This window comes from Micrasema longulum, unplaced genomic scaffold (genome assembly GCF_059751315.1).
Source record: "Micrasema longulum isolate JH-2025_06_02 unplaced genomic scaffold, ASM5975131v1 h1tg002084l, whole genome shotgun sequence".
Classification (NCBI taxonomy): domain Eukaryota; kingdom Metazoa; phylum Arthropoda; class Insecta; order Trichoptera; family Brachycentridae; genus Micrasema; species Micrasema longulum.
In genome coordinates, this window is record NW_028279251.1 from 124,363 (window position 1) to 140,277 (window position 15,915).

The window sequence follows — 15,915 nt, forward strand, 5'->3', positions numbered from 1 at the left end:
TAAAATACACAAAATACTATTTAACGATTCAACTATTTTTTTGGTCTCAATACTCACTTAATAACTAATAACGAATTTGTCCTTTTTTAGTGAAGGTATGTTTTTTTTTTTTTTTTTTTTTTATTTCATTGGAAAGCCAACAGACATTTATTAATTTATAAGATACAATTATACTATAAATATATATCACAAAGTCCAACTAGAGCCTTCCACATAATATTTTTATTGTAAATGTTGTCACATAAAAATTATACATAACATAAAATAACTAATCATATCATATTCTGTAGATATGAATTGAAATTTTCGATTTACTTTGTTTTATTTTTTATCTTATTTTGATTACATTCATGAGCACACACTGTTTACATATGTGTTAATTTTTTTTTCTTATATTTAAAATATATTCAAGTAAATTGCCTTTCTTTAATTTTAATTGTATTATTTTACTCTATTTTCTTACTTTACTTTTTTTTTTTAATAATTTTTTTTTGTTCATTATTTTATTTTATTTTACGTTTATTATTTTATACGTGTACAGTTTTATGTCCGTACTCTTTTTATTTGATTTTTAATTAAAGCTAATGTTCGAGCACCCGATGAAAAACTATTATTGAATAGTTTATCGGGACAAAATATATTTTTATACTTCGTTTTCTTCGTAATGTATTTATATTGTAATAATGTGTATATTTTATTGAAGAAAGACTCTATGAAAAAAATAAAAAATAAATACCAAACTTACAATATTACTAAAAATGTAAATGTAATACATATTATTAAAAATATATCTACTTTTAAATATTGGTCACACCGTTGCACATTATAATATATAATACAAATATAGTTGACCATACAGTTTACGTTTATAATATGCCTACATACAGAACTGCACATAACCTGCATAATATAGGCTGCGGATTCAAGACGCAACATCATAAATTAAATTATTTTTGGAAATTTCATTTTTAAAGGAAGTTAAAGATATGTTATTAATATCAATACGATTTAATTTTTGATTACATATATTGGAAATGCATTGGAATTGATATTTCATCGTATATCTTTTAGTCTAGACCAATGCTAATATTACAATTATTATTATAAATCTTATTCTAATCTTCCTTGTTTTATATTATAATCTCTACCGGGACAATGCTCGCGTTCCAACTAATTTTGGGCGAAATGTTTCGATATTCATGTACGAACGATACGTTTTATCGCTTTCTTTCTCATGCGAAAATGTAGGGAGAACATTAGCTTTGGGACAGTTACAGAAATGACCCGCGCGTGCAATGACTCCTCTTAATAATATTCTAGATAACATGAATTGAAATGTAAAAATTAAAAGGTACTTATATATTTGAATGGATGATTTAAAAAAATAATAATTAAAAAACCTAATTACATTATATTATATACATTCATTTTTACGTCTTTTAGTTACATATTTTTTTAATTAGTAGCAAAACTTGGGGGGTCATTGATCCAATGGTCATAAGGGAAAGCCGCCGCGAACAGTAACCGTCTAGTGCAGTGATTTCCAGCCTTCTTTATGTAATGCCACCAAATTATTTCTATGGCTATTTTTTTTTTATTATTATTTATTTTATTTAGTTCTATGATTAACATAGTCTAATATATATTTACACAATATTTACATCTATACTTATTCTAACATTATTTATCACTATTATACATTTAATATCCTAATTTATAATATTAACTGTTTTATATGTACATTTTCATTAATTATATTCACTATTTACACTATATATTACCTTATATTTTTCACATATATACATTTTACATTTATCTCATTTTTTATGCTTTTTTGCATTTCCTCAAATAATTGTATTCCCTTGTACATAAGGCAGTTCTGGGACATTGCTTTTGATGTCTTTTCCAGTCTTATATTTTTAGATCCTCTTGTTGCATAGTTTCTATGAAAGAACTCATTATTTTTTAGTTTATTTTGAAAATATCTCGGAACTATTCCTTTAATAATTTTGTTTATTTCATTACCAACATTCAGCGAATTTGATTCTTTGATCAATTGTCGTGATATCTAGAAGTTGAATCATTTTCTTAACTTTTGTTCGTCTCCCACATCTTAATATTATCCTCGTAGCTTTGTTTTGTATTATTTGGAGTCTCTTTAGATCTCCTTCATTACTTAAATATAAAATACTGGAGCAATAATCAATGTGGGGAACGATAATACTTTTAAATATCAGCCGAGAGGTTTTAATGTCTAATTTATTCCTTATCCTTCCTAAGAGGGATACCTTTTTTGCGATTTTCTTACTCGTACAGTCTGCATTTTTTGAAAAAGATCATTTAGAGTCAATCCAAACTCCTAGATATTTTATGCCTTCAACATTCTCAAGAACCTCTCCATCTAATTCAACACTGTGATCAATTGATAAAACATATTTTTTCCTGAGAAGAAAGAGTGATTTTTTAAGAACAATTCTGAGGAAATAGTAGTTTGTTCGCGTAAATAATAAGTATTCTCGATGCACTTTGAGAGTTCACAATCAAAAACACTTTAATCTAACAATGGAACAACTTAGCACAAAATATATGGAACCCTCGCTTTATACACAATACCTTCTATCTCCACAACGGGGCAAAGCTCTTAACACTTAAGAATAATGAAAACCATATAGAATATTGGATTCGTTCCGTTTCGGGGGAAACCGGAACGTTAAGAGCGCGAACCGGAACTGTTTCACGGCGTACCGGAAGTTCGAAAACGGAATAATGGGTTCTAGTATCGTGTTTCATGAAATTTCTGCCGTTCGCGTTCGTTGGAAGCAAATGAAGTATAAAGCTTGTAATTTCTAATATACTTCGCCTCATTAAATTGGATATTAAATTATCGATTGAAACGTACAAGAACGATTTCAACTATTTAAATTTGATACCCTAAAGATGTGATTTGTGCGAGAAACATTTGTAATTTTGTGTACTTATTTTGCAAAAAAAAAATTAAATAAAAAAGAACTCTACTACGAACGAGGTGGATAGGTTTTTTTTAATAAGGGGCTGATGTTTATAAATTATACTAATTCGAAGAAATAAAAAACCAAAAATGAACTCACCGTACCAACTATTAATTTGTGTGAATACTGTGTTCGCCTCAACTAAGGTTGCGTTACCTATCACCATCATCGTACCTTCATTCGCACTCGATGATGCATAGAACATTAGTACACTAAAGGAAGGCGCGTTCTTTACTTATTTAAAATAGTTCTCATTCATATTTTAAATAGGCATCTGTGCTAAAAAGTGGCCACATCAAATCTATTATAAACTTAAATAAATCCCAATTCTAGCAAAAATGCTCACTTGAACATGGTTGTTTTATGATTTTTGACAATTACCAAGACGGTATGCTCAACTCAGTCTGTAATTACCTACTGAGGTATTATAAAACAGGCTCTTTGAACATCTACTCAGGAAGATAGTTAAACAGATGGAAAAAATAAATATATTTTTTATGGTGGTAATGTTTTAACGGCTAGATGCTATTATATGATAATGGGACAGCATTTATCCAGTCTAGCCACTGCATCCAGCCTTTCGAATTCAAAACTGAAATTTATTTCAAAATGTTACTTGACTTTAAAATTCACTTATTTCTTACTCGTATTTTCATTAAGCTTTTAAGAAAAAAATTGGTCCCTTCAGAATTATTTAAAAATTAGATAAATTATGATTAAAACAAAAATTTCTTGTTGGAACAAAATTGTTGTCACTTTTAGTGAGTAGATAGATATGTGTACCATGGGGTACTTGATCCGTCGGTAGACACCGATGTACCTACCTCAAAACTTCGGGGAGTCGGTAGTGTATCTTCGTAATCGCTCGAGAGGGTTTATCTTCTACCATACCGACATGGATAAGGTATGACGTCCTTAACTTCCCATTGCAATCGCCGACCAGATCTCTGCGAGTGAGTTTTTACCAAACGGTATGGAAAGCGAGATATGGAAATCAATTTGAACAAATATTCGATATTTTTAATACTAATTCAGTTAATGAAATAAAATGCAATCTCACCCGTTTGTTTTCACAAAAGTAGTGGCTTCATTTCAAAATATATTATTAAATTTAACTTTGTTTCCTTGATTACGTGTTTTTTATTTCCTTTATTTTAACGTGTTGGACATAATATAAATTGTACATTGGTGGATTTATTGCCAAATGGTAACTTCTTCCTACCAACTGATAAAACAAAGGTGTTATTTAGATAATTTAAGTTTTATTATTGCCCTAAAAAACTTATTATTTATAAAGTTCTAATGTTGCATTAGTTTTCTTTTTTATTATTACCTTGTTTGATACTTTATTTTTATCTTAAATTATTTTCAATTTTACTTTTTTGTATATGTATTTAGAACATAAGATTTTCTCGTGTTAATTGTTATCGTTTATTTAGAGATGTTATTTTTTATTTATTTAAGAAAACAAAAGTTCTAATATAAGAATACAAATATAATGAGAGAACATGTTACACAGTAAAGAGAAAAATAATATATTATATAAGACATGAGAAAAAAAAAGAGCTCGTAAGAAGGTTAAGGGATGAGGAAATAGAGTGAAGGAGTGGAGGAAAAAGATTTTCATAATATAGTTGACCAATTCAAAATTTTGATATCATAATAAAATAAACATATTTAAATGAACATAAACTTATTACACACTGATAAATGTTTCATTTTACAGTGTTTTAATCTTATGTTTCCATTTTTTTTTTTTTGTTTTTTTTAAATTTTATTTTAACTAAATTATTGAGTTATATTTATTCCATTATATTTTATATTATGTACTATCTAATTATTGTTCAGTGCTGTGATTATTTCTGTAAACATTTTTAGTAAACGGTTCTTTGAACCGATGATGTATATTTTTTTTCAAAGATAAGGTTTTGATTGCAAGAGTTCTTGCAATTAAACTGACGGCATTTTTTTTTTATTTCGAAAATAAAATTGCTTTGAAAGTACCATTATTAGAATATTTGTTAATTTTAATGACAAATCTGCCGGCGGACATACTGTATTATGTATATTTATATATTTTATACGTAGAATGCAACCCTGACAGGGTCCCTAGGGTGGATACTACGCTACTCTTTGTAATTTTCTAGAATCTTCTAGATACTGCCTCATTTTTCCAATTACTTTGAAACTCCTTAAGCTTGGCTTTCCTATTTTTCCCCGATCAGCCTGCATTGGGCAGAAAAGATTCAACCCGCAATATTAAAGACTTTGCGTAATGCAGTAAAGGAATTTTACCATAATTATGACACCAAATTCAAAATATACAAATCAATAAACTTTTAATGTTTGTCTCAAAAATGTTTGTAAACAGGCTGGATTTACTTATTTACTCCGTAGGGAGTTGCGCGTTTGCCTACCATGCAAGAGGTCTCGGGTTCAATTCTCGACATGGTTGATGTGAAACATTAATTTAAAAGGGTTATTTTGCACTAGAATATTTCATAGTCCCTGGACTGGTACCTGAACCAATAGACTGATCATCTCACCTTCTAGAAACACAAATTATCAAGACGCTGCAATTGGTGTACTAATACAGTGCCCTATGCGCCATAAGGTGTGGAAATGGAATGACGATAATGATGATTTATGTTTTTATTTTTATTTATTTTAAAGAAACAAACAGTCGACAATGATATAGTAACATTTAAAAAAATACAGTTTAAAGACAGACCAGCAATGAAATCGGGCTGTGGTCCTGTGGCTAGTGTCTCGGACTCACGGACCAAAGGTCTGTGGTTCGAATCCCACTCTACCCCAACTTGATTCCATTTTCTAATAGTGAGTTATTTACAACTCGTTGAAAATGGCCCTCAAAATTAAATATTTGGGTAAATCATAAGAACGCAAATATTTCTTTTTTCAAAAAAAAAAAAAAAAAATTAGAATCATGCATATTATTAAATTGTGTTACAACAAAAGGGTGAGTTTATGTGTATTTGTATGAGAGTACGTGTAGATGTGTGTTTATGTGTATTAGTGTAGGAGTAAGTGTTCAGGTGTGTGTAAGTGTGAGCATCATTAAATAGTAAGTGGGATCGTATCGCAGCTAGAAATAGTGAGTCTTATTTATTTTTAAATAAATTAGTGCACGTAAAATAAATTAGGGCACGTAAAATATATCAATAGATGAAAAAAAAGCAATTTAGTTAAAGCGCTTTATATAAAAGTCGTGTTTCATTTATAATATAATAATTGTAAAATTAAGTGGAGGTCCTGTTGCATAAAATAAATAGTGAAACTTACTCAAAAGGTACATTTTCGTATGACGTCTTTCAGTTTTAGCTTTCATTTATCTACATTGCTGTTGTATGATATTTTATTAAGAAAATGGCGCTTAATAACGCTGGATACGAGGAGAACAAGCAGACACAACAAAAAAAAACACAATTAATTAGTCATTAATTTATTCTCCTTCATTATTTTACAATAAATCAGTCATTAATTTGTTGCATCTTCGCCGTACTCTGCGCAAATATCGCGAGAAGCTTTGGCAGCTTTATTTTCTCGATTGAACGCCAACAGAAGGATGTGTCGAAAATGCTTACTTTTGTCTACTTGAAATTTCATTTTAAAGGTTAGTAATCAAAAATAATAATATAAATGTAACGTGAAAGTAAGTACAACTGGGCAAAGTGAACAAAAAACTGTTTATATTATGGAATGCATAAATAAATATAATTACTATTCACCATCTTTGAAAAGTTCAAAAGGTTTGTTATATAGGAACAATACCCTACATTAAATATATCAGATACGTGGGAATAACTATTGCCGAGTTCATGAAGTCTGTTTAATACGGCATTACAAGCATACACTGTCCGTGAATTGTTGCTACAAAACGGTAGCACCTGTCTAATCATTCTTCCAGGCCCCCTGAAGTTGATGAGAGATAACAGTCTAGGGCAATCCCATATTGAATTTACAATTTCGAATAAATTTAAAGGGTCTATAATTTTATTCCCATAGTTAAGTTTTAACAAATTTAATGTTTTTAGTAAAAAATCGTAATTTAAAAATTAATGACCGATTCTAAGTTTATAATTTATATACCTACACCAAATTACATACATTAATATTATTATTATAAATCAAATTTCTCTTTTGAAATTTGTATTACTGCTTTAATGAAATTTTATCTACGTCTCTTGGTTTAAAATCTTCTTCTTATATTGCTTTTTCAAATTTTAAAGATTACTTGCTATACTTGTTATTCCTTCTTTATTTTTTCTTTTTTCTCTGCTGCATTGGCATGTTTTTCTACTTTTAAACTACTTTTAATTACTTATATTATATATGTAAATAAAATCAATATATTGCTACTCTTACTATAATGTGTCATTAATTTTAAGGATGTTCTTTAAATTGACCTAAATTTATCGTCTTATATTTCACTTAAAGATTCTTCTCATCGTTTCTTTGAATCCCTTAAAATAAATATGTCTATATTTGTTTTTCCTTTTTTTTAAAAAATGTTATTACTATTTTATTTTATTTTTACATCTGAGCATGTTTTTCATTCTTTATTTCAATTCTCAATTTTTTATAACTCTTACAAATTTTCTTCATTTTTAATATTATTTCCATTTGTAAATACTCACTACAAACTACAAACTTTAAAATATCTTTTTTTCACTTAAATTTTAATTTTTAAACAACTTTCATTTATGTTTTTCTTTTTCCTTCTCTTTTTTATACTTTCATAATTAACCTTACATATAATTGCTTTATAATATGGAAACTTCACTGGTCCATTATAATTAAGTCTAATTGTGTAAAATATTAAACTTTGTAACTGTACTGTACGTTTCCTGAATAAAAGAAAATAAAAAATAAATAAAATAGGTGTTTCCTCATCTGCACTGACTAATTTATATCTGAAGTTTCGGAAAGGTTCATTTAGCAAGGTGTTTGTTCAATCTACAGTGCCCGGTAAGGGCTCGGCTTTATTGTTCGACCAGAAGTGTGCGAGTGCTTCTTTTAGCTACTTGCAAGAACTGTTCTGACGGGTATGTTGGAGGGGGCTGGTATATTTTTCTCAAGAGGCTTTAAGATGGATGCCGCACAACCCCCTCAGCCAACTATTCCATAGGTTCCATATTAAACCGGTTTATTGTCCAGTGATAGCATCATGGAATTAAAGAAAGAAGTCCGAGAGTCGAACCCCGCTTTACCACTACTTGGTTCCCATTTTCCTAACACAGTTGCCAATAATATTTTGAATATGTCCGAAGTTTTTTAGACATGGATTAAATTCAATCCCCTGAGCCTAATGAATTATTAAAGTTGATTTATTACAAAGAAGAAAAGTAACATTTTGAAAGGAGGAATTTACTGATTTATTTCGGATAATTTACCTAGCGCCCTTTTTGTGAAAATCTACCTCAAGGGCGCTGTACAATAAACATCCCAACACGTCTTGCAGCTACAGAGCGCATAGGCGATTGGGATCCTAGTTCCTCATTTCCAATTAAGTTCATTTTTTAAAAAATATATAGCAGCTAGATTACAACACGTCTTGCATCTACAGAGCTCACTGACGTTTATAAATCTAGCCCCCATTTACACTGTACATAAAAATTGACTATATAACTAAGAGTTTTTAATTTTTTTTAAACATTTACACATAGAATCTAGATTACATGTCCTGCAGCTACAAAGCGCATAGGCGGTTGAAAATGTTAATACTATTTACAGATGAAGTTTAAGTTAGAATTTTATTTTTGTTAATTTAATTTACATCATAGTTATGTAAGTTGATATCACCAAAAGTCTTGCAGCTACAAAGGGCGTGGACGAGTGGAATTCTGGTAACTTGAAAATGATTTTCAAAGGTTTACAAAGGCAAAGCAGTCGTAAGTTTGGCAAGCGTACATGATGCCATGGCACAAAAAGAAAACGGTAAAAACTAAAAAAAAATTAAGTGTGTCTAAATGTTTGTAGATAGGCTGGATTTCCTCCTTGAGAGTCAATGGGAGAAATTGGCCCTAAAATTTTGCAAATCATGAACACGTGTTTTCTTATGTTTATGATTTAAAAGGAGGTGGATTGGTTCATTTTCGTTTACTGCATCGAGTTTGACCTCTAGTTCTGCGTTACCTCGTTGTAGACTTGACCCACATTTGGAGGTCATGGTGGCTCGGCTGGTTTAACAGGTCGATACAAATACCACCCTATAGAACATATATACACGTACGCGCAATTGAATACGTGAGTGGATGTCGCAAATTGTACTTTTTATATAGATCAAGATATTATGCTCAGCCCTTTCGCATAAAGCCAACTACACCATAAAAAGTAGCGGATAATAGATTCTGACAATGAAAAATATTTCCTTTGATTATACACTTAATGACTAAATTCTTTCCGTTGGAACTTCAATAAGAGGTCTCGAGGTGATTATAGACTACAATTTTTTTATTTTATTTCATTTAATGCATAAAATACACAATTTTACATAGACACAATTATATGTTTTTTATGCCCCGACCAAGTCATTGGAACAAAAGGCATAATAGTACTACACACGTGCGTTTCCAGAAACTATCTACTAGCCAGCGGGCCACATGGCGACGATATCTACCTACTGTCTACAAAAGCTTCTCTTCGGACATCTATCTCCCTTTGTTAACCATGGAGTTGAAACAGTGTTGTATTTATTTAGTTTTTTATTGCTTACTTCTTGGTATGAACACTTGACCAATTAACTACTATACTCTATTTTTTATAAATTTATTGATATTGTTTTAACTTTGCTGGAATTCCTCTCATCCATGCGCTTTGTAGCTGCAAGACTTTTGGTGATATCAACTTACATAACTATGATGTAAATTAAATTAACAAAAATAAAATTCTAACTTAAACTTCATCTGTAAATAGTATTAACATTTTCAACCGCCTATGCGCTTTGTAGCTGCAGGACATGTAATCTAGATTCTATGTGTAAATGTTTTAAAAAAATTAAAAACTCTTAGTTATATAGTCAATTTTTATGTTACAACTTTAAAATACCTTAATTTTGTAAACGGGGTCTAGAATTCCAATCGTCTATGCGCTTAGTAGCAGCAAGGCGTGTTGTAATCTTACTCCTTTTTACTATTCATATAATTATTATTTTGTAATACACTAAATTTATTTGTCAATTTTTAAAATGTGTAAATGGGGGCTAAATTTCTAACTGTCTATGCGCTCTGTAGCTGCAAGACGTCCTGTAATCTAGCTCCTATCTATTATAATTTTTGATTGATCTTAATTGAAAACGAGGAACTAGAATCCCAACCGTCTATGCGCTCTGTAGCTGCAAGACGTACTGGGATATTTATTAATTGTACAGCGCCCTTGAGGTGATTTTCACAAAAATGGCGCTTTATAAATTATCCAACTATATATATATAAAACAACAAAAGATATAACAGTGTTTAGAAGTAAAGTTGGTATAAAAAAAAACCTAAATTTAAAAAAATACAATATAAAGTGATAAAATATAGAACTATGTTTAAAAGTTAAGTTGGTTTTAAAAAATAAAAATAAAAACACCTAAAGAAATGCAGTTAAAGGTTTAAAGCAGCTAGGTACATAATGTTATAGAATACAATATGAACAGAATATTAAGTTCTATTTGATATGGAACATGTACATTGATATTTAAAAATTACAATATAAATGTATATATAATTAATATATCCAGTCTCTCACAACGTCGATTCAATGCAGATTTAATTTGCATATTTAAAATACGTAATAGTTTATTTGATGCCCCGACTATTCTCAGACAAATATTTCTAAATGTTCCTTCACGTGGACTCAGAAATAATTAAATTATGTTCCTTGGTCATCATAGGACTAATTATGGTTTTTATGCGTCTCTACCCAAAATGATTAGATTTGTAAATTAATATAAATATCTTAATTATTTTGATCGTAAATTGTTTTTTTTAACAAATAAACTGAAAAAATATTCTCTATAAACTTACTGTATATTTGTAGAACTAACCTGGATTCCATAATGCCTCTCTAATGTATTAATTTATTTTTTCTTTTCTTTATTGTATTGCTTCTATTATTTGTTGCTGTATTATTATTGTTTTTTTTTGCGTTATAGGATCTGTTTAAATTGGACATTGTCCGTAATTTTGTACAACATGTATCTTTTTTGGGTGATCCTAAATAAGTTAGATTCGTTCGGACGCTTCGGCTACCATTGCAGGAGCCATCATCAGAGTTAACTGTCCAAATTGATATTGATGTGCCATATATATTTTTTTATGTTTCTAATCCTATATTTGTGGTGGATACTCATGTGTCTGTGTCATATAATTGCTCGTCCCATCTCAACACAGGACTTTTAGTCCCATGGAGTTCGGACTTATTGTCTCAAAAAATGTACAATAACCTTATTTATGTTAATAAATAAATAAATAAAATTCAACACACTCGGGATTGACAAATTACAACAAGGGTGAAAAACGTTTTAGAGAAGGGAATATGGAAGTCTAGGCATTTACAGGGCTAATGACTTGTCATTGGTCAAATAATAAATACGTTTGTAGTGTCTAGAATCGATTATTGACATGGTATTTACGCAGGTCTACCAATGAATAAAATGACTCGCCTACAGTATGTATTAAATTCCGCTGGAAATCTTACTTTTGGAATCTCTAAGCTCAGTCATATCACTTCACTACTTTGAGAATTACACTGGCTACGTTTTCCACAGAGGGTGGAATACAAAATCTGTTGGCTTATGTATAAGTCACTGCACATGTCTGCTCCGGAATATCCTAGGGAACTATGCATTCCAGATAAATTAGCTGACAGACGTCTTACGCTTAGATCAGCCACATCTACGACAAGAGAAAAAGTTATAATACCTCTACGCAAACAGCTCATTAAATTCGGTGAATGCGCATTTGCGGACGCAGGCCCTATGGCATGGAATGTTCTCCCAGCAGAGGTGCGAGGCTGTGAGAGTTATTGATGTTTCGGAAAAAACTAAAAAAACCACTTGTTTTCTAGATCGTTTGAATAAATCCGTGGCATGTGATAACAAAGTTTTTTTTTTCTTATTAATACAAATTAAAATAGTTAAAATAAATTTATTTATTTACATAGTCACTTTGTAAAGCCCTCTTAAGGTATTATATTACGAAAATAGCGCTATATAAGTTATCTATAATAATAATAATTGGCTGGTTTAAATGGTCACTTTACGAACTGTGTAACATTCACCATTTCCCCATGTTTGAACATCCATATTTTTTCAATTCTTCCATCTGTTGATTTGAGTGAAGTTAAAGAGTTAAAACCTTTATTTCTGTAAAGAGATTCAACTGATTAAATAATTTCACATATTACTTAAACCAGCCAATGCCAGATCATAAGCCCTCTAAATGCCTAGACTATATTCCCTTCTCTATGTCTCCCTCTAGGTGCCAAAATGGGAATAATGATGAAATCATAAAAACGCAAGTGTTTATTTTATTAACAAATTTATTAATACGAATAACAATTTATTTAATAAAGCATAGTACTTTTTTGATTTAATACCTTAATTTGCAATATCTCTTTGGTGTTTCAAACAAAAAACTAAATCAAAGGAGATATTTGAATTTCGTGCAATTTTCCTATTAGTAAAATCTCCCATATGAAAAATTTCGTTTTACCGCGGGAGTTTTGAAAAGATAAATTCTTTAATTAATTTTGAAATTCTGCACAATATTTTTAAATCCACTCTTTAAATTCTTCGTTGCTTGGCTTTTGCTTCCATGAATTATTTATCAACAAACCCCACTGATTATAAAATCATATTTTCATTTTTAACCCACGTTAAACCACCCTTAATTTTTTACTGTGGCCATTTTCCGAGGGAAGAAAATAAAATGTTTGTTACTTTCACGAAAATTCCCTGGACGAGAATATTTATTTATTTACTTACGGACTCATTCAGTCCATATACTTACAAGAAATGCATTTCAGATTTTTATCTACAGATATCAATAAAATAAAAAATATTACTAAAAATAAAATAAATAAAACAACTTAGTTTTTTTATTGATATATTGTTTATTTTGAAGAACTTCATATTTAAGCTTATAATATAAGAAATTAAACACTGATTTGAGTCTACTGAACACTTTATTTTATTTTTACAAATAGAAAAACAAAAAGACATGGCACGATCAAGTCCATCAAATACTTGAAGATGGACATGTCAAAAGTAGGAATAATCGGCGTGCGTGCATGAGAAGATGTATGAATGTAGAGGAAGCGAGGTCTGTATGCCAAGATAGAGTGTTATGTTGTTCTATCCTCTCTGCCTACCCCTGCGGGGAAACGTGAGGCGTGATTGTTTGTTGTTGTTGTTGTTGAAAAACAAAAATTTCGTGACTATCGTTGAGCCTGAACGTTCTATTCATATTGTTTGATAATAGGAATTGATGTTAAATAATATGTTTTTATTTTTTGTTTAAAATATTATCTTTAATATTTGGATCGTAAGCATTATTATTAAGGATTAATTACCTTGGCCCAACCACTCACTTGAAGCTAGCTCAAAGAAACTTTACCTTCCTGGCTCCGAATTTTTTTGATCAACTTCCGGCAGCCATAAAAAACTCCACAAGTGCCAATGTATTTAAGAAAAATGTTTGCAATTGGTTGCTACACATCGATAAGGACGAGGTTGTCAATTTTTTTAAAGTACGAAATTAGCAAAAATATACAAATCTGCTTTCCTTCCATACTCTTTTACTTTTATTTGCTTTTTATATATATTGATAATTTTTATGTTTTTTTATTACGTATTTTTGTATAATTTAATTTAGTGCGTACTGTTATTTGGCATATGATTTATTGCTTCTATTCCTTATATTTCTTACTATAATTGAGTGAATTTCTATAAAACATAACTCAATTATCATTTCAATTATGCTTTTATATATATATATATATTATTTTTCTGTTGATTTAAATCATGCTCTTATTTTGTGTTATTTTTTTAATACTACTATATTTTACTATTATTTTGTTGATTTTAATGATACCACTATTTTGTATATTTGATTATGTGTGATTCTTAATTTGTATAATTTATATTTTAAAAATGATTTCTGAATATCTTTTTTGCATTGTATTCTTTGGAATTTGATTATTTATTACATTTACCTTTTTTTCTAGATTGTGGTTCTATGTCATTATAATCAGACTCCAAGAAGACATAAATGCATTTCATACTTGGTGCAAAACTAATAACATGGAACTTAACATCGATAAATGCAAAATTATTTCATACCATAAATGTAAACATCCTTTTATTTTTGATTATAAACTTAATGGCCAAGTTCTTTCGATTGTCACCTCTATAAGAGATCTTGGAGTGATCCTAGATAATAAACTAACTTTTCTGGAACACTTTGATAATATAGTAAACAGATCCTTAAAAATTTTAGGCTTTATTAATAGAACTACGTCTGATTTCCAAAGTATGCTTACACTTAAAACACTTTATTGCTCTTTAGTTCGCCCTATTCTTGAATATGCATCTGTAATCTGGTCCCCTCATTATGCTGTTCATATCAAGCGCCTTGAATCAGTTCAACATCGTTTTATAAGAAAAATTGCATGGAAGATGGGATTGGAAAGAGGAGACTATTCATATTCTGATATGGAGAGGTTTTTAAGCATATCAAGTCTTGAAAAACGCAGATGCATTGCAGATATAATCTGCATGTATAAAATTATGAACTGTCTCATTGATGCCCCTGAAATTTTGCAAAAGATTCTTTTTAACGTTCCCACCCGTAGACTAAGAAATAATGAAATGCTTTTCCTCGGTCACTACAGGACCAATTATGGTGCACAGTCGCCTTTGCCCAGAATGATCAGGCGGGTGAACGATCATCAAGATCTTGATTATTATGGTGTAAGGATGTCTTTCTTTACAAATCAGCTAAAGAATCTGTATAGTTAGCCTATGCTTTTTACTTAATCTAAAAAATCTATCATCTGTCTTTGCTGCTTATTTCTGTTCCTTATATTTTTTTATTCCTTTGTAAAAATTTCTTTTAATTGTAATGTTTATAATGGACTTTGTCCGTAAATAAATAAATAAATAAATAAATAAATAAATAAATAAATAATTTGATCTAATTAATTTTACTATGTATTTTTATTGTTATTTATTGTGGCTTGACACGGGCATAGCCTAAAAAGCCTTAATAAGTTCATAAATATTTAATTTTGTAATTTTGAATGAATAAATAAATAAAATAAATAAAAATAAATACGTTATGGCCAATATGTTCAATGTCCTAGATGCACATATGAAGTTTTCCAAAACGAAAGCCATTTTCAGAAAAAGTGCACAAGTTTGGATTTTGTATATGAGAAGAGACCATTACAAGAGACTGCTGCAAGACTTTGCTTAAATTTATAAAGTATTCTAGATATTTATTAAAATTTATGTTTATTTAGTATTCTTAAATATGTTGTATTCCAACTCAACACAGGGCTCTTGGCCTCGTAGATTTAGGGGTACGTTTTTATTTTTTTGCTATGTGTATCTTCATATAAATTTTAAAAAAATATATTAAAAAAATTTTAATCTTATTACTTTCTGTTTTTTTTCAGGAAGCCCTTATTCAAAGGCTCGGCCCGAGGGCGCACGCCTTCAGCATGGAGTTGACGCCCCTCGCGCCCCCCAGCGTACAATTAGTTCCTGCAAAGGAGTACCGCGGGGCCCCCATCGGCACATCGTATGACGTCAGAGCGTATGTCGGTAAGTTGATTACTGTATTACCGGCACTTGATTGTCTACGACTTAAGTTTGGTTGGAAGACATTCACCATCATTA

At 29.9% G+C, this 15,915-nt stretch overlaps 1 protein-coding gene across 1 annotated transcript in view; it reads left to right on the forward strand.

Moving 5' to 3' along the window:
• LOC148273084 (arrestin homolog) overlaps window positions 1–15,915 on the forward strand; it is a 97,896-nt gene that overhangs the window by 43,375 nt on the left and 38,606 nt on the right. The window contains exon 4 of the mRNA XM_088239161.1: window positions 15,693–15,840. Within this exon, the coding sequence (XP_088095287.1) occupies window positions 15,693–15,840 (148 nt within the window). The remainder of the gene's footprint in view (window positions 1–15,692; window positions 15,841–15,915) is intronic.